This window comes from Chelon labrosus (genome assembly GCF_963514085.1).
Source record: "Chelon labrosus genome assembly, chromosome: 3".
NCBI classification, from domain to species: domain Eukaryota; kingdom Metazoa; phylum Chordata; class Actinopteri; order Mugiliformes; family Mugilidae; genus Chelon; species Chelon labrosus.
The window spans coordinates 13259038-13275601 of NC_140339.1; the positions used below are offsets into that span (position 1 = coordinate 13259038).

The 16564-nt window shown below is 40.9% G+C and overlaps 2 protein-coding genes across 2 annotated transcripts; both read left to right on the forward strand.

The window, feature by feature from the left end:
• The first annotated feature begins 1587 nt into the window (after positions 1 to 1587).
• On the forward strand, positions 1588 to 8535 carry e2f8 (E2F transcription factor 8). Its single transcript, XM_084575060.1, has 13 exons — positions 1588 to 2080; positions 3176 to 3436; positions 3524 to 3677; positions 3847 to 4170; positions 4399 to 4560; positions 4769 to 4909; positions 5006 to 5221; positions 5312 to 5393; positions 5536 to 6043; positions 6251 to 6517; positions 6604 to 6739; positions 7060 to 7394; positions 7897 to 8535. The coding sequence occupies exons 2-13, from the start codon at positions 3266 to 3268 to the stop codon at positions 8062 to 8064; spliced, it is 2664 nt and encodes an 887-aa protein (XP_084431186.1). The 5' UTR covers positions 1588 to 2080; positions 3176 to 3265; the 3' UTR covers positions 8065 to 8535.
• A 2914-nt stretch (positions 8536 to 11449) lies between these two features.
• On the forward strand, positions 11450 to 14735 carry csrp3 (cysteine and glycine-rich protein 3 (cardiac LIM protein); the record flags this gene model as incomplete). The annotated part of the gene is made up of 5 exons (XM_084541838.1): positions 11450 to 12168; positions 13189 to 13360; positions 13552 to 13681; positions 13947 to 14040; positions 14662 to 14735. Exons 1-5 carry the CDS (start codon positions 12057 to 12059, stop codon positions 14733 to 14735), a joined length of 582 nt encoding a protein of 193 aa, XP_084397964.1. The 5' UTR covers positions 11450 to 12056.
• Between the last annotated feature and the right edge of the window lie 1829 nt (positions 14736 to 16564).

A 16564-nucleotide genomic window follows, 5' to 3' on the forward strand; every position in this document is an offset into this window, starting at 1 on the left:
TACAACACTGTTGCACTTTCTTACCAACATCTTAAAACTTATTTTTGAACATGTTTAGGGGGGTGCACCGTTCCTGGAGGTACTGCAATACCAGGTCGATGCGTGGAGTGGACGGAGCAAGCCCCTATTCCATCTCCCAGTTCCAAAAATCAATTTAATATATGGTCCCCGGGTAGGGGACGTATCAGATATTAAACTGATAAGAACAGATACTACACTTGATCTTAGCCAAAAGGCCGAGAAGCGATACTCTAACGCTGTAAGAGAAAACGATGCCATTCTCCGCACCGTCACTCTTACTCACGGTTTGGAAACGGAAGTAGAATTTTAAAGTTAGTCTGTAAATCAGTATGTAGGTTTAAAATGTGGCATTAAGGGAAAATGTGATAAACCTTACAATTATAGTTTTTTTTTAAAGAAACAAATGCAGATAAAGCCGCTGATTAGCATACATGATCACGTGGTTTGCTCTGGTCCAATCGGAACTTGCTCTTTTGAAAAGCAGCCGTAAATGGTGCACATTAAACTGTTTTCTTTTTATGCGGCCGCTATCGAGGCACAGTTGTCACTACTGCGGAAAAAATATAATCTGTTTCTGCGTGGGAATACGCTAGGTTAATATCTTACGGACAGATCCGTGCGGCTGTTATGTTGGCAGAGGGGAAGCCACGCCCCCTGCAGGTCATGCACAGGTTTTTAATGTCAGAGGCTGTTTAGTTTATGAAGAGTACAATAATGAATACAGGCACAGTTGTAACCTCATTTACCACCTGTTTGGTTTGTTACACATGCAAGATATGTATAAATAAATCTAAATAATAATATTAATAATTTTCTACATTTTCTACCTACATTTTTTGGTATTTCAAGGTGAGAAACTGAAGAAAAAAAAGAAGACAGAAACCTTTATTTTATCCTGTCATCAAAAATGACAACGAAAAAGTTCATATTCGGCTCAGATTTCTTTCTAATGACTTGATTTCGACAATAAGTAGCCTTCATCTGCTTTAACTGCAACACTTATGCCTGTGAGAGCAGTGAACACAGTGTATTTTATACAGTCTGTGGGTGTACATCATTACGACAGCACATGTTCAGCACATTTTTTTTTTTTTTTTTTTTTTAGATGTGTCTTGCATAAAAACATTACATCTGAATGTTGTCCCTAAGTGTCCATGGTCCGTTTTGACCTTGACCAAGAAACCAAACCACCAAACTTGAAATAACAAAAAGTACATGGACCTCGTACATACAATCTGTCTTGGTATTTGATACAACGAACAGAGTAAGAAAATAAGAAACACAACAGAATGTACAAGAATATATAAAAAGTCTGCATTTAAACAGAAAGCTTTTGCGTGGACGTTAAAAAAAAGAGGCAAGGAATGTAAAGTGTTCACAGTAGTGAATAGAACAGGATGTAGAGGTTGCGGCAAAACCTTTAATTTCATTTATTCATGTTATGTTAAGAGACTATTGAAAATATTTGCTGTGGTATACAAAATCCTGAACAGCAAATTTTTGCTCCTGACCCCTCTAAGAAACTAATCTGGCCATGCACTTGTAGTAATACTATGTCAGTATTATTAATATAATTGGATTAAGATTTTAAAAAGCTCAGAGACTACAATAAAACACATGAGGATTTTGTACAGATCGGGTTTGGAAATGTTAATTGCACTCAGGCTTCTTACTTAAAGGCCACATGTACATTATGTGACGGTAGGCCCCGCCTACCCCCTCTGAGGGAGGAAGCGTGATGTCAGTGTTGGGGTAACCGAGTGCGCATGCTCACATAAGGCGGGCAAAATGCTGGATGTAGTCACCCCCACACAACTGGGCAAAGTTTTCACAACTGTACTAAAGTTGACCAAGAGGCTTAGTAGCAGCGGAAGAGAGAATCCTTAAACCCGCGGACAGTTTTTATTCTACTACTCGAAATAAGTTTTTGCCACTTTTATGCGTAGAAAGCTGTAATACTGTGTGAATAAAGATCGTTATAGTTCGTGCTTGGACTCAACAACACATTACACCGAAGATGGGAAGTTTCCTCTGAGCAGGGATTGTTTCTCATGTTTGGGTAAGTCAGTTTAATTTTGTTTTGCTAACGTCTGACTATGTCTTATTTTGAAAACGAACCAAATTAAGACGTTTCGTTGAACTGAAGCCGTTGCTTTGGTGTCGCTGGGTAACCGCCACCTCATTGCATGTAAACGGATTCATTTATTAGCTGGTGTCGTTGCTATTTCTCTAAAAGTAGAGCAGCCGGTGGCTATAAAATATCTGGATTATCCGGTTTTACTGTGTTATCTTATTGGGGCGGTGGGCGCTCGTATCTTAGCCTCGTTACGTGACAACAAGTCTTCACTGTGGTAAGACATTCGCTTTTAAACTTTGGTTATATTAACACAAAGCAAAACGTTTAATTCGTCAATTCAGTGAAGATTTGGTGTTTGCCGCAAACATATGTTTAAAGACAAGCTGCCGCTACCTTGTACATGTTCCGCGCCAAGGATTTCAAAAACTGTTTACCTGCGCGGGACACTCTTCACTTCCTGTTCGCCGGCTCGCGCCGCGCTCCCATTGGCTGCTTGTGAATAAAAAGGGCGGCACCGCTGCGGCCGTTGGAGCCGGCGATTCGATGAAGCGCACGTCAGTTACCGCCAATATCAATCTGGTGTTTTGATTCGTTTTAAAACAACATTTTTTTAATTAACACTGCGCCAGAGATCGAAATTGAAAATCAATATTATTTTATTGTAAATTTGTTGCGTTGTTTCAAATAGACTGATGATATCCGTTGCATTCAAAAAGCGGTAAGGCTGTCTTTTTAATAATATTTTGCTTAAATTTGAAGTTAAAATGATGAACAAAACCTCTTTATATAAACATAAATACCGTATAATTACGTAGGAGAAGTTTTTTGATGGATAACTTCCCTTGATTCTTTCAAAAACATCATGTATATCTATATTAGCTGATCTTTATAAACTCTTGTGCCAGGGTGGAAAATGTCAAGTACAACTCTTGATTATCAAAATATGAACCAGAAATCTCATTCAAAGGTCAGTAAATAATGTGTCGCAAACGTGTCTACGAAGATTTGTGTCAAGTCCTACTTGTGTACGGATGATCTGGCTTGTATCTTAATTTGTCCTCTCCTTTTGCGGACTAGGATGGTGGTTTTGTAGCACCCCATGTTCTGGTGAATACTCAAGAGAATCTAAGTGGCTCGTGTGGCGTCTCAGCGGAGGAACGACTGACCATGGGTCCACTCACTACCCCCAAAAAAGGAAGAGAAGCTGGGTCCGTCGATCCCTGGACTCCCACCTCCAACCTTAAAATGCTCATCAGCGCTGCTAGTCCAGAGATCAGGAACCGAGAGAAGGAACTGTGCATGGACAATGACGTGCGGGATGCTCTTGACCCGTCACAGGTATAAGTACTTTCCTAGCGATAACACAATATGCGTCTTCTGAAAAGTTAGGGTAATTAAACGAATGTTCTTCTTATTTCTCTCTAGGACTCTGAAAATGGAGACGAGTCAGAGAAAATGATCAGCAGAAAAGAGAAGAGTCTGGGATTGCTCTGCCACAAATTCCTCGCCCGATACCCAGATTATCCAAACCCAGCCCTCAACAACGACATCTGCCTTGATGATGTGGCCACGGAGCTCAGTATGTCTTCTGCTTCAATCCCAAAAAACAGAATCCATTACGTGATATTTGAGTTAATCAGCTCAGTTTGGGATCAAATTCAGTGAATCTCATTCACAAAAATGTGATTGCAGTTCATTTATTATTCCACGGCCAGTTGTTTAATGTGTTTTTCTTCTTGTCTGCATAGATGTGGAGCGCCGGCGCATCTACGACATCATGAACGTGCTGGAAAGCCTTCACATGGTGAGCCGCTCGGCAAAGAACCGCTACACCTGGCACGGTCGGACCAAACTGCCCCAGACGCTGGCCATTTTGAAGCAGGTGGGCGAGGAGCACCGGTACGCCCAGCAGATGCAGCAGATCCAGCAGATGCGGCAGCGTCTCCTGGACAAGGAGTTTGACTTTGACACGGAGGAGAAGGAGAACGAGGTGGTGGTGGATTTGGAGAACAGAGAGCAGGGACAGAAAGAGCTCTTCTTTGTGGAGCTTCCAGGAGTAGAATTCAAAGCAGGTGAGAAGCTAGAGAGTTTTGTATATTGATCTTTTTTCATACCAAGTTTGCATCTTACAAAAGTGGACTCTGCCTTTCAATTTGGTTTATTAAATATTTAATTCCAATTTGACCCTCCAAAAAACTAAGACTGCCCTTTGAATGTCCCCGAAATAGGGGAAATTGCATTTTAATAATTCATATTAATACAAAGTTTCCATTTCCTGACCTCCCGTTTGTTGCGTCCAGCCTCTGTTAACAGCAGGAAGGATAAATCTCTGCGGGTGATGAGCCAGAAGTTCGTCATGCTCTTTCTGGTGTCTAATCCTCGTGTGGTCTGTCTGGACGTGGCTGCCAAGATCCTGATTGGAGAGGACCAGGTTACAGATCAAGACAAGAACAAGTTCAAGAGTGAGTAAAAATATTAAACTCTTAACACAGCACGATTAAAAGCCACATTATACATGCCCAGTTACTGGACTCCAGGCCTTTCGTGCTTATTTAATGTTACCGTAGGCATGAAAAATCTTGAGTTATAACGTCTAATAAAGTTGTAGGCTATTGTTCTGTGTCTCTAATGATAGATGGATAATCCTGCTTATTGCTCATGTGTTTGCAGCCAAGGTGCGGCGGCTGTATGATATAGCTAATGTGCTGCGAAGCCTGAAGCTCATTGAAAAAGTCCACGTGACCGAGGAGAGGGGGAGGAAACCGGCCTTTGAATGGGTCGGCCCACAAGAATTTCCACAAGTTACAAAAGGTAAAGGAACTCTTTCCTAGTGATACAAAGTTACAAGGAACTGCTGCTGATGGTGTTTGAAATGATCGTCTCATAAAAACCCAACTCTTGTTTCAGACCTGGAGAACTCCACATCCGAAGTCCCATCCAAAAAGAAATGTGTGCTGGAGTCCCGTTCATCGGTAGAAAACTGTGCAAAAAACCTCTTTTCATCACCTGGGGCCAAACGCAGCTTCACAAGGCACCCCTCCCTCATAAAGCTCGCCAAGAGCATTCAGGAGGACCGACGAAAGATCAACTCCGCCCCTAGCAGTCCCTTAAAAAGTGTCCACAGTAAGTACAGACAACATTTCCTCACACAATCTTATTCTTTGTACATGTATTTATAGATAATGACTACATGTTTTTTCCTCTTGTCATCAGATGATTCAACTAATAATGACTTCTCAAACAAAATGGCCCAACTTGCAGCTATTTGCAAGATTCAACTTGACCAGGAGTCAATGTAAGTTTGAACTCATCCTAAACTGTTTACACTTTGCTAAATTAAATTTAGTGTGTTTGTCTACTAGTTGATAAAATACTGCTACTGGACTGATCCCAACAGATCTCTAGAGTGTTATATTAAAGTCATGCTTCTGTTGCAGGACTGGAGCTGAAGATCCAAAACCTGCTGCTGCTGTGGAGGTGGACACGACTGCTGTGAGGTTACAGCCAGCCACTTCTAGTTTAATGGAACCACCTCAGGCACCATCACTAACCCCAACCAATGAGCCTAGAGTCAACACTACTGTCCACACCACCCCGCTGGCAGCACAGCCCACGGGCTCTGTCGCCTACGTCCCTACGCAGTGTTCACCCCTGATCCCTGTCCTGTTACATCAGCAGCGGGGTAATGGGCCCTACGCAGTATATTTACACCCTTCCTCCCTCAGGCCGAACCCTCTGGCCAAGCCACAGCCATCTAGCCTTGCTGTGCGTTCTATGACATTTGAGGATAAGACCGGGCAAAGCCCAACGGGCCAATCGGTAGCTAAGGGCCACCTGCAGTCCAAGGGTGGTGATGCCAGTCCCTTGGCGCTCAAACGGCAGCGTGAAGATTCAGCCTCAGAGAGCAGCCCCTCCAAAGCCAAGAGGTCCGACCCCAATCCAAAGGTAAAGAGAAAAGAAAAGAAAAAACGTCATATTGAGATATTTTTCATGACATACTGATAAATGTTTAATGAAAACTGACACTGAAATAATTAACTGGACACTGCTATAACAAATGAGAGCATCATTTACTTAATGAGACAGATCTTACGTTATCCATTCGGTATTTCCAACCCTCTCTGAGCCCCTGTGTCATTTGATCTGCTGTAGGACGCCTCTCCAAAGCTGTGTGAGATCCTGCAGGCCCGCCTCAAGGCCCGTCGTGGCAGTCTTCTCACCAACCGGCCCTCGCCTCGCGCCCTCCACCTGGACCCGGAGTTTGTCAACACCCCGGGTGGTGCTGGAGCCAGTCAGACTGTAGAGCAGAGCTTGGAGAGCTTCCTGGACAGAGAAGACAAGACGGCAAACTCTGACAGTGAAGCGGGATTGACACCGGTCAGAGCCGTTCCCCTCACGCCTGGACACCTTCACACTGAGGTAAACACACTAACAGGCTGCTAACATCAGAACTCAGTGAGGTTAGAAGGGGTTTCTAAGACATTTGTTTTGCTTGTCTCATCCAGACTTTAGTACCTGCAGGATACCTGATCCCAATCTCCCACCAGTCCCTCATCGGCTGTCCAGAAGTTCAAGGTTCAGGAGGAGAAAACACCAAGGCCTCAACTCCCACTTACAACATCTACCAAACGCCAACCGCAGGTAAATATTTAATGAAAGGAGACAAAATGCGGTTTGATGCCTTGTCATTACCTTTCTGGTTGCTTGGAAGCCGGTGTGGTGTTTTTAAACTGCATGTTTTGCCTGAGCAACAGCCCAAAACCCACAAATGTTCAGCTTACAAGGACATGAAAGAGAGAAGCATATTAAATCTCCACACCTTGTAACATAAAACCAGAGAATAAATTATGCTTCATAACATTTATCTTTAGGCATGAACAGTGGTTTTTCTCTCTCATATATTTCAAGAATTATTTTACTTACAAAAATCGGGATTGGATTGTTTTCCTCTCTCTCATCAGGGTCCAGACCTACACCAGCTCAGGAGATTACACCCACCAGCGTCCGTGTTCACAGACCCGCTGCCGCCGCCTCTCCGCACACCACCCAGCAGGCCCAACGCCTCCACAGTCCCAGTCCTGCCATCCTGAACTTCACCCTGCAGAACCTGGGTCTGATCTCGGGCTCCAGCCCCGTAAATGCATTCGCCACCCCTCAGACTCCAGAGGGCTGCAACACCATGCCGAGCCCCGTGTCCCTGCAGCAGAGAGGCATGGTTTTCATCAAACCTTTATCCCCCGTTCCTGTCCAGCACACAGCTTCTATGCATCCAGTCACCCTGATCAGTGTGCAGCAGGTAAACCCCACTGCATTTAGACAGTTTTTGAAGTGTACAGTATAATGGGCTCTGTGGCTCTGGGGGTTCTGGCTTTTTATTTCCATACACGAGAGAGTCAGTGGCACACAGTAAACAGGAGTAAGAGCTAAATTGAAGTACTACTTCTCTTTTATTAAATCAAGAATCAACAGTTGTGACACCAAGGAATTTAATCAAATCATGAGAAAATATTTCCACTTCTAAACTGCTGCAGTATATTTAAGGCTGACATCAGTTATTATGAGTCAATAACCACAATGTTCCCCTGGTGAAAAATTACAAGCAGCCACACTGTCTAACCACAAATAAGTTTTAAGTGCTGAGGTTTTTTTCAATTAGGAACTTGGATCACAGGTTAGCTGGGAGAACTTTTCTGGGCACTCACAGTGAGGCTTGTGTGTACAGATCAACAGATTTACTTTTTTCCTCATTATCTGGTCGGACTGCAACAGTTTAACTGAACTCTCTGTTTGTTGTCCAGCCACTGATGACCACCCCGAAAGGGACCGGACTCCCCCAGCACAGCTTCTTTCACACGCCGGTCCCCCTCTCGCCTCTCGCTACCGTGGTAACAACTGGTGGACACACGGCTGCCAAAACTGTTTACATCCCTCAGAGGAAGCTGGACGTCACCACTGAGGACTCCTAAAAGGAGAACCCCTCACGTCTGAGTGTATTATGTGTGTCTGAGTGTATGTGTTGTGGGCGGGTGTCTTTTATTTTCTGTTTAGTCTCTTTTGCATTTCATAGTGCTTGTTACCTCTGAACATTTCACATTGTCCTGATTCTTATCACAACCAGCTCTAAAACAGCTGCAGATAAAGAGTGGAATTTACAGTTCACCAATAACTCATGAACACTATTGTCATGCTCACTGTGAAGCTGGCGGGAAACTGTTTTCCTATATATATATATATATTTGCATTCATTTCTTGTGGGAGACTTGATTTACTTTTTATTTTCTGCTAATGTGAATGATTTAATTTCTGTAGTACAGTAGTAAAAGTCAGATCAGTGCTATAGTAAAAACCTAACGAGATCACTTTTGCACATATGTACATGTTACCTGTTTTCTCTTTAAAGAAATTGTTAAAAATATCTTAATATTTGTGATACAATATAAATTAGACATTTTGATCAGTTTAATTTATAAAGGGAATTACCTTTGTCTCTGATGTCCTGCTTAATGTAAAATGCTAAATAAAATTTAATGTTTTTGTAAGAACATCAGCTCATTTCTTTTTTTTTTCTTCTCATTTTCGTATACTAAAGTTTACAACTAACAGTTATTCTTATCTGTTTATCAAAACATTTTATAGTTTTAGCCTGGAAACCAGACCAACTTCCCCACCCTCAAATGTTTTGAGCCAGAAAGTTGGGGTATGCATTCTTGTCTGTACTTGTTGTGAAACACCAGTCACTGCCAAAGTACTGTTTCAATTTAAAGAGCCATCTGACCAGGTACAGTCCAAATACCCAGATATTTACTTGCCCTGCATATTTTATCGAGAATGCATTGCGCACTTTTGTGAGCTTGATAGAGCCAGATATACCAAGTAGTATCAAGTGTGCTGCTGTTTCAGTCGCAGACTGTGCCTCCAGTCCCTTCACGCCTAGTGTTGCGAATTCGCGATGCACTGCTTCCGCTCAGACTGCAGCCAAAATAACGCATGTAATACTCCAATGTCGGTTTGTGCACATTCAAAAAATTCCTAGGAATCTTTTGCAAGCACTAGTTTCTCGTAGGACCAGTCGGAGTGGTAAGCAAAAACGCGAATAATTAATTTCTTTATATAATTGAAAAATCAATTCAGGCGTTAAGGGATTAAGAGTCTGTGCTTCAGAATCAAATTTGTCAAGTGTGAACAACCAAGTACGCAAATCAAAAGTACTTGGTTCTGATAAATGCCCCTGGCCTGGAGTCACTCCACTGGGAACTGATTACGGTCCTACATAGATCTGCTGGTCCAATCAAATCGTTTGGGTGCCATGGTGTTGAATTTGTTAACAACTAAATGACTGATTGGTTGTAGAATTAAGTAATTCCTCGCAGAGGTATTTATGACTACCAGAAATTTGTAATGACAGAGGCTGATATTCATATCTTTCACATCTTTCTTTTCAGTCATCTTTTGCACTGTTAGGGTGATTGGCTGCATCCTCCTACATGCAAGGTTGAAGAGCCTCTGAGCAAGGCATCTTACTTCTTTACCTTTGTTACTTTTACTGTTCTTTTACCTTTTTACTTTTCGTTACTTTCGTTACCTTTCTTTTCATTACATTTTGTTACGTTCATTACTTTTCATTACTTTCGTTAGATACTTTTGTTTCTTTCTGTTACTTTTGTTTCTTTCCGTTACCTTTGTTACTTTAAGTTACTTTTAGTTTAAGTTACTTTTTGTTACTTTTGTTTCTTTCAGTTACTTGTAGATATTTTTGTTACTTTCATTACCTTTCGTTATTTTTGTTACTTTTACCACATTTTATATGTAAGCAATGCTACAGTGACAATGTAACTACGGCAACAGATGCATGACTGAGGAGAACCCTTTAATCTATCATGGCTACCACAATAAACAATGACTAACATCTACCAGTCTCAAATTTCCAACACAGTCACCTATGACAATGAGTACACACAGGAGGACACACAGGAGGACACACAGGAGGACACACACACACACCATTGCCTGAAGTCGCCACCAAAAAAAAAAAAGGTCATACATTCTAATATTTCGTTGGACTGCCTTTAGCTTTGCTTACAGCACACATTTGCTGTGGCATTGTTTCAATAAGCTTCTGCAATGTCACAAGATTTATTTCCATCCAGTGTTGCATTAATTTTTCACCACGATCTTGTATTGATGATGGGAGAGTCTTACCACTGCGCAAAGCCTTCTGATCAATATTTTTTTTCATGCCAGTGATTTGCCCTTCTCAAGCAGAGTAGCATCTTTTAAAAAAATGAGAAGCTACTCTTTGCATCTGTTGGGGTTAAATAACTTGTTGCCAGCTGAAAGATAATCACCCATGCAGTAATTATCCAATAGGAGGCTTGCACTATTTGCTTAATCACAGTTAAGCGTCACTGTTTTTCTAACCCTATAATTAGACTCAATTCCCTTCAATTTCACTAAGTTTGTCTCCCAAATCAGAGATGTGGATATTGATTCAGGTAGTCCTTTTTTTTTAATTAGACTACATTATAAAATATGAAATAAACAGGGTCTCTTCCCTTTAATTGTAAGATCTCTGAATCCATGAATGATTTTAATGAGCATGACTGGTGGATGGTCAGTTGTGCTTTAAATTCCGACTGTGATTTATGTTTATAATCCTCTAACATGTGTCGATGCTTCGCTGCCTGCAGCTGTCGGTCTGACTTTTGTTTCTAGTCCACAACAAACGTCTGAGTGGCTGATGTTCAGGCCTCTTTCAGCCTGTGATGAAGGGTCAGAGGGCTCTGCTCTGTCACAAGTTATTTTAGGAGGATAGTTTCATTGAGGCGTCACCAGTGGACTGTGGTGATGGTAAGATGGACCGTATATAAACCGACCAGGAGCATTCGCTGCCACATCAGGAACTGAAGCACTCAGGCTTGGATTCAAGGTAAGGCCCCATTGCATTAAAGTTTCCTGTTTGCAATTGAGAGTCCAATTACAGCTCAGACGTAGTGCAGCTTATTTGAATTTGATCTTTCACCTAAATGCCACAAGATTTCTGGTTAGTGTAGATTTCTAGAAATTTCCAGTAGAGTTTGATGGAGACGCAGTCTGGCTTTTGTCTGTCCAATGCCTCAGTAAAGCCACTACTCCTGGAAAAACGCATACCAGTCCTGTGAGGTGATGAGCGACCTCTGATAAGAGTGGAGCGCAGCCTCAAAGCGGTCGTTTGGGGACAAATCAGATGAATTAAAGTGACACAAAACCATCAGGACTGAGAGGGAAATCTCTAACTCGGTGTAAGCGTTTGTTTAGCTCAAAACTCAATTTTAACAACAAGACTCTACATTAAAAAAGGCAGAAATATCACTTTTCACATCTTAAGACAGTGCGGAGAGGCGGTTAGATTTAGGATGAGCATGGGATTGTTTTTATTGACTCTTTAATTTGCTAATTTAAAAAGTCTTGTTGTGACATCCTGAAAGATATTGGTGTGCACCCAGACAGGGTTTAAATCTGGATTAAAACTTGAGTGTAAAAACCAAAAAGGACAAAAAGGTATAATTTTATTCACATTACATTTCCACTTTTTTTCTGCTCTGACAAATCGAGACAGTTAATTACTGGATTTACTGAACAACAAATTCAAATATTATGAATTGCTTTCTCATTTATTAAGTGGAAAGTGACCTGTTTCTAGCTTATATAATTATCTGTAGATAGATGGCACTGAAATGATACAGTGATTAATCAATTAGCTGATCTACAATGTGTCTACAATACTTTTTATAAAATAAAAATCTTTTGTTCCAGCTCCTCAAATGTAGGAAATCTGCTTTTTCTTCTAGGATTCATGTAATTGCAAATCGAAAATGCATAGATCTTCAGTGTCACCTTGTGCTGAATTGTGTGACCCTGTAATTGGTAAAAGAATCTTAACATTTCAGTGGAAATAATAGTTTATTGTGGTTTCTCTGAGATGCCAAACTGGGGAGGAGGTGCCAAGTGTTCGGCCTGTGAGAAGACGGTGTACCATGCAGAGGAGATCCAGTGTAACGGGAGGAGCTTCCATAAGACCTGCTTCATCTGCAGTGAGCAGTCCGCTTAGTTCTAGTTCACTGGTTCAACATGGCGGAGAGTCATGGTGGATGATCAAGATCAGAGCTATTATCTACTAACCCTCCATTTCTCTGTGTCTCAATGACCTCAATGACCTTCTTTCACTTCTGTCTCTATGCATCCGTTTTTTTCCCGCTGTTTTACTTTCTTGACATAGTTTCTTTACTTCCTTCCTACTTCCTCTTTCCTACTTGAATTTTGCATCTTTTTTTTCTCTTTCATGACTTTGCATTAGTTTATTTCTTGCTTTCTTTCTTCCCTCACTGTTTTTTGTTTTCATATTTCTTTATTCTGATTTTTCTTTCTTTTCTTTCTTACTTTTATCTGATCTTCTCTTTCCTGTCTCTATTATCTGTCTTTTTCTTTCTTATCCTGTTTTTTCTTTCCTTGTGTTTTCTTTTTTTATTTCTTTCCATCTTTTTCTTTTCGTTCTATCTATTAGTCAGCTCTCCTCATGATCTTTACAGAGTCCAAAGGACCTCTGAAACAGATCTCTCGCGATAGTTTTAATCATAATTATAATTCAGAGACTCATGACTCCACGAGAAACAACACAGTGACTACCTCGTACTTGTTTAATGTTCTCAAACACAAACTGTCCAGTTGGTTGGACGTGAGTCTGGGGACTGCTGGCTATGTTCAAGTGGGAGCTCTGAAAGGTCTCTGAGATAAGCTCATCCATTTGCTAAGTGTTCATCTTTTCTCGAACATTCACCTCACACTTCCCTCTCCTCCTACAAATAGAAACACAAGACATCTGACTGTGTGTAATGCCACTGCTGACTGATAAAACCGGCTAGGTGGCAGCTTTACATAACGCCCACTACTCCACCATGACATTCCTGAAAACAAAAAGAAACCTTTGAAGTCCAATGCCCTTGTTTCAACTTGTTTTTTGTTTTGTTTTTGGATGTACCATAATCTGGACGACATTCACAAACTGAAAACTGAAAGTTCAGTATTATGTGTAAAATAATGTGTCTTTCTCATAGTGAGCTGCAGAAAAGGACTGGACAGCACCACGGTTGCTGCGCACGAGTCTGAGATTTACTGCAAGTCCTGTTACGGCAAGAAATATGGTCCAAAAGGCTACGGATATGGACAAGGAGCTGGAGCTCTGAGCTCTGATCCTCCTGGACAGGATGTGGACGTGCAGACTCACAAGTATGTGTGCCCTGCAGCCAGAGTCAGCCAAGTCTGGGCTTTTAATAAAGGGTCATTTCACAAACAGATTTTTATTTTACATGCACATGTCCTATACTGTGTTGGCGACTGACAGAAGTGAAATTACTGAACTATTGGGAAAAAAGTAAGAAAGATAAACTACAGTGACCAGAGAGATGTTTTCGTTCTAGCTCTAAACCACCACCATCCTCTTCAAACTCCAACGCCAGTAAGTTTTCCCAGAAGTTTGGAGGTTCAGACCGCTGTCCTCGCTGCTCAAAGGCAGTATACGCAGCCGAGAAGGTGATGGGAGCAGGGAAGGTAAGGATCATGCTTCCTAGAACACTGGTGGTTTTCAGTTTGGCTTGTTTCGACACACTTGCACTGGTCTGAGAATGCACTATTCCTTGTATTATGAAGTCAGATAAAGGTATTTGAATCATTATCTTTTTGTCATAAACCAAGCATCGATTTTGTTTTGCAGAATTCAGCTTGTATTTGACCTTTGAGACAGTGTGCAGTGTGAAGTTGTGCAGTAAAGTTTGCAGCGACTTTAACTGTTTATTAACTTTGCGTGTGTGTTTAGCCCTGGCATAAAACCTGTTTCCGCTGCGCCCTGTGCGGTAAAAGCCTGGAGTCGACCACAGTGACTGACAAGGATGGAGAGCTGTACTGTAAAGGTATACACACACACACACACACACACACACATATATATATACACACGCATACTGTACAGGCTTCAGTGCTAGTGCGGATCTTTCTGTCACTGCCTTCAGTACAGCTTGACTGCAACTTTTGGTCACAATAAGGAAATACAGCAGACTAACATGCAGAGATTAGAAGAAACTCTAAAAGAACGTAAAAAAAGTTCACAACTACTCATTCATGTCCTACTGCTGTCATGTTATGTCTCTCTACCAGCCAGCCTCAAGCTGACCTTGTCATTGTCACCTAAGTGCTTCCCCTGGGAGGTTTTAGGCTCTGGGTTGGATTGGATTGTTATTGAAGCCATACAATATAAGTTTAATGAAACAAATTGATAAAATGAATTCTAAATGACGGCAGGGGAGTTTGGGTTGTATCTGGAACATCTGTGGGTGGTACACACTTGAAAATCACATCACTAAGGTCTGTAACGACTCAATACTCACCTGAATTTGCGGATGTTACTCAGACTGGCTTAATAGCTCTCTAATGACCCATTAACAGACAGAAAATCATGATGATTTAGACTCTTCACAGACATATTCTCTACAGCTTATCATTAACTCAGTCTTGTTTTCTGATTTTCCCATCAGTTTGTTATGCCAAAAATTTCGGCCCAAAAGGATTCGGACTGGGGAACGCTGCCATGTTGGAAGAACGACAGTGAGCCTGTCCTTTCTACTGGAGGGTGTTTGTAATTCATGACAGAGGCCTGACTGGACAACAAAAAGGCTACTATCTTATAAATTTGATAAACTTTGGACTACATAGATGGTTATGTACCAAATAAAACATTTTTGTTAACCTCAGTGGGGTGATTTGGAAATAAATCACATTATTTTTTCAAAATTTCAATACAGCAGCGATGTTTTTTTTTTTTTTTTTTTTAATTCTCTTCAGTAAAATACAGTTCTCATTAGATCAGATCACTGACTTTAGGTAATCATTATGTTTGTGTTACTAATTCTAGTTTGGATGATTAAGCTGTTTTTATCCATTTCCTCATTGCCGCTGTTGCGTTGAGAAGACAATTAGAGGTGTTTCAGCTTGTTCAACTTAATTATTAATAGAATCTTATCTGTATTCATAAATTATAGGGCGCACCCACTAATTAGAAAAACTCTAAGCCACAAGCAATTAACAGATGGGTTTATTTTTTCTGAACAATTATATGTGGGCAGCTGTGCAGAGCGAGACAGGAGGAGTTGTCAAGCTAAAATTAGATCTGTTATTTCACATTACTAAATTAGAACCGACAAGACACAGTAAAAAAAAAAACAAAAAAAAAAAAACATTTGCTATGGAAAAATGGTCTGATCAAGAGATTCAAGAGAATTTATTCTATTATTTTGTTTTATAGTTAGATTTTTATTTAAATTTAGTCTTGCATCTGCCTTAAATTGTTAAATATTTAAACAAGTTGAATCAAAGCAAATTGAAACTGATCCGTTATCACCTTACTAAGTTGTTTTATTCAGCTAACTAGAAAACAAATGTTTATATATACAGATAGCAGACAGGTAGTGTATTGTGGATTTATTGTACTGTTATGTCCAATACAGCAAAATGAGCTATAATACGAAATTTATGACCTTGAGACTAGTAAGCATGTAAAGCTGGATATATCTAGACAGCTCTCTGAGGGGTGGTCACTGAGAGCATTCCTCAACAATTATATCATTTGGCCTGTTTGTATAACAAGACATTGGCAACAGATGCACTGAAAAAACACTCCAGTAAAGAGGACAAAAATGCAGTTTTCACAACCTTCATGTTATGACGCAACTCGTGGGTCAAGGCAAATGCGGAGACCAGACTGATTTTTACAAAAATTATGGGTTCAGTTCTGTAAATAAAATGAAATGGCAAAAAAATACACTGCAAAATATCACATTGAAACTAGGCAGCCAAAGAGTGGTGACTGGTGTGTCTTTTGTGTCCATCTTCTCAGGTAAAAATCAAGCCCATTAAAAGATAGTAGGTGTTTATCAATTAGCAACTCGTCTTTACTTTCATTCTTGTGATCCTGTGAGAGCCCTCTGTTGCTGCCTAAGTATTGTTCCGCTTTAAAGTGCACATCTGACCAAATACGGCTGAAATGCCTGGGTGTGTTTCTGTTTTATTGAGATTGCATCAGGAGCTTTGTGACAGCTGGGTATTCCAGAATGCATTTCATGGGAGTCGTCGACCACACTGCATAGACGCATTTAAAGGCCCATTGTGAACACATGCACTGCGTCACAGCGGTTATAGTTGGTGGAGGCAAAGGAAAAAAAAATAAATTAAAAAAAAACACAGCTTCCCATATCAAAATGTCAACTTGTTGTGTTGAAGGGTGCCAGAACGGATAAGTATGGTTAATAGCTCCAATTTGAAATTTCATCGCATACCAGCTGCCACTACGAGACAAAAAGATCGCAGAAACCTACGCTTAAACGTGATAAAATGAGAGGATTGGACCGAGGCTATCATCAAAAATGACTGCGTGTGCCTTCA